Source organism: Phaethon lepturus, unplaced genomic scaffold (genome assembly GCF_000687285.1).
Source record: "Phaethon lepturus isolate BGI_N335 unplaced genomic scaffold, ASM68728v1 scaffold43450, whole genome shotgun sequence".
NCBI lineage: Eukaryota > Metazoa > Chordata > Aves > Phaethontiformes > Phaethontidae > Phaethon > Phaethon lepturus.
In genome coordinates this window covers 1-1509 of record NW_010514912.1, presented here as the reverse complement: position 1 = coordinate 1509, position 1509 = coordinate 1, and the positions used below count along the sequence as shown (strand labels likewise).

Genomic DNA, 1509 nt, shown 5'->3' with positions numbered 1-1509 from the left:
CCCTGCCTTTCGGCCCGGAGGGGGCTGGTCCCAGCGGCACCCCCCTTCTGCCCTCCGAAGCCTCCCCCGTCGCACCCCTCGCTCCCAAAATGCGCCCCCGCGGGAAGGGGGCTGGTGAAAGCGATCCCTCGGGAAGAGGGAGGCTGGGGAAGAGGTGACCCCCTTTCTGCCCGGGTGGGTGCCTGCCCACCCTCCTGCCTGCCCAAAGTCAATTAGGAAACGAGCATCTTTTCCCCCTTCCTTCCTTTCTTCCTCAGTTCTTTCCTTCCTTCCTTCCTTCCTTCCTTCCTTCCTTCCTTCCGTCGCGGGGTGAGCCGGGGCTCCTAGCTGATCACGCAGCGGTCCTTCTCCTTGCCGTGCCCGCCGCCGATGGCTTTCTCCCGGATGTACATGAGGTCGCTGTGGACGCTGGGCCGCCGGGCGAAGGGGGCCACGATGCCGTACGCCTCCTCCGTGCTGCCCCGGCCCCCCTCTTTGAGCAGCTTTTTGCCTTTCAGTGCCTTCTTGTGCAGGATGTCGCAGTACTGTACCGAGACCTTGCGGTGCAGGTCGGGGCTCATCTCGCTGGGCAGCTTGGCCATGGCAAAGAGCGCCTGAAACATCTGGTCCAGGCTGCTGTTCTTCTTGGCCGAGATCTCGAAGTAGGCACATTTTTTGGGGTCCCCTCCCACCAGCTGCTCGATCTCCCGGGGTTGCACCTCTCGGTAAAAGTCCCGGTCGCCCTTGTTGCCGCAGATGACCAGGGGCACCTCTATGTTCTCCTTGGTTTTGTTCTTCAGGCACGACTTGGTCTCCAGGATTTGCTGCTTCAGGCGCTGCACCTCCTCAAAGGAGTCCCGGTTGTCCAGGCTGAACACGAGGATGAACACGTCTCCTGGGGACAAAGAGGGAACGTGAGATGGCTGCAGGGACAGGGACACGCGGGGACCCGCTGCCTAAGCCATATAGAGACTTGGGGAGGGAAGGACCAGGCAGCACCCGGGTCCCGCATCCTCCCATCCAACCCGTCCGTGCAGGAGGCAAAGCTGCCCACCCCGTGCACACACAAATTCCCGCCCCCCTCCTCCTGGGACCGGAGGAACATCCCCAAACTGGGCAAGAAAGCCTGAAATTCAGCAAGGGAACCCCCCCATCCTCCTGGCATTCTCCAGCCAAGTACCTGTGAGAATGGAGAGGCGGCGCATGGCTGGGAAGGGGTGGTTGCCCGACGTGTCCAGGATGTCGAGCTGGTAGACTTCGCCGCGGATGCTGTAGAACTTGCGGTGGAAGTCCTCGATGGTGGGTGTGTATTGCTCCTCGAAGCGGCCGGTGAGGAAGCGCGAGACGATGGCCGTCTTGCCCACCTTGGAGGAGCCCAGGATGACCATGCGGTAGCAGTTCTTGGCGGGGATGCTCAGCTCAGCGTCGCTGGGACACATCTTCTTGATCATCGCTGCCAGTTTCATTGAAGCCGGCGAAGAGGCAGCTTGCGCCGAGAGGAAGAAGAAGGAGGAGGAGGAGGAGGAGGAG

General features: G+C 62.0%; 1 protein-coding gene across 1 annotated transcript; it reads right to left on the bottom strand.

The window, feature by feature from the left end:
* Window positions 1-323: 323 nt before the first annotated feature.
* Window positions 324-1503, bottom strand: RASD1 (RAS, dexamethasone-induced 1). Its single transcript, XM_010294309.1, has 2 exons — window positions 1160-1503; window positions 324-874 (listed from the first exon to the last, which is right to left on the bottom strand). The coding sequence occupies exons 1-2, from the start codon at window positions 1443-1445 to the stop codon at window positions 324-326; spliced, it is 837 nt and encodes a 278-aa protein (XP_010292611.1). The 5' UTR covers window positions 1446-1503.
* Between the last annotated feature and the right edge of the window lie 6 nt (window positions 1504-1509).

Excerpts from the sequence above, each read along its gene's own strand:
- RASD1 (XM_010294309.1), bottom strand. The coding sequence starts at position 1,445 with ATGAAACTGGCAGCGATGATCAAGAAGATGTGTCCCAGCGACGCTGAG. Across the intron at positions 875-1,159 it reads CCGCCTCTCCATTCTCACAG|GAGACGTGTTCATCCTCGTG; the intron begins GTACTTGGCTGG and ends CTTTGTCCCCAG.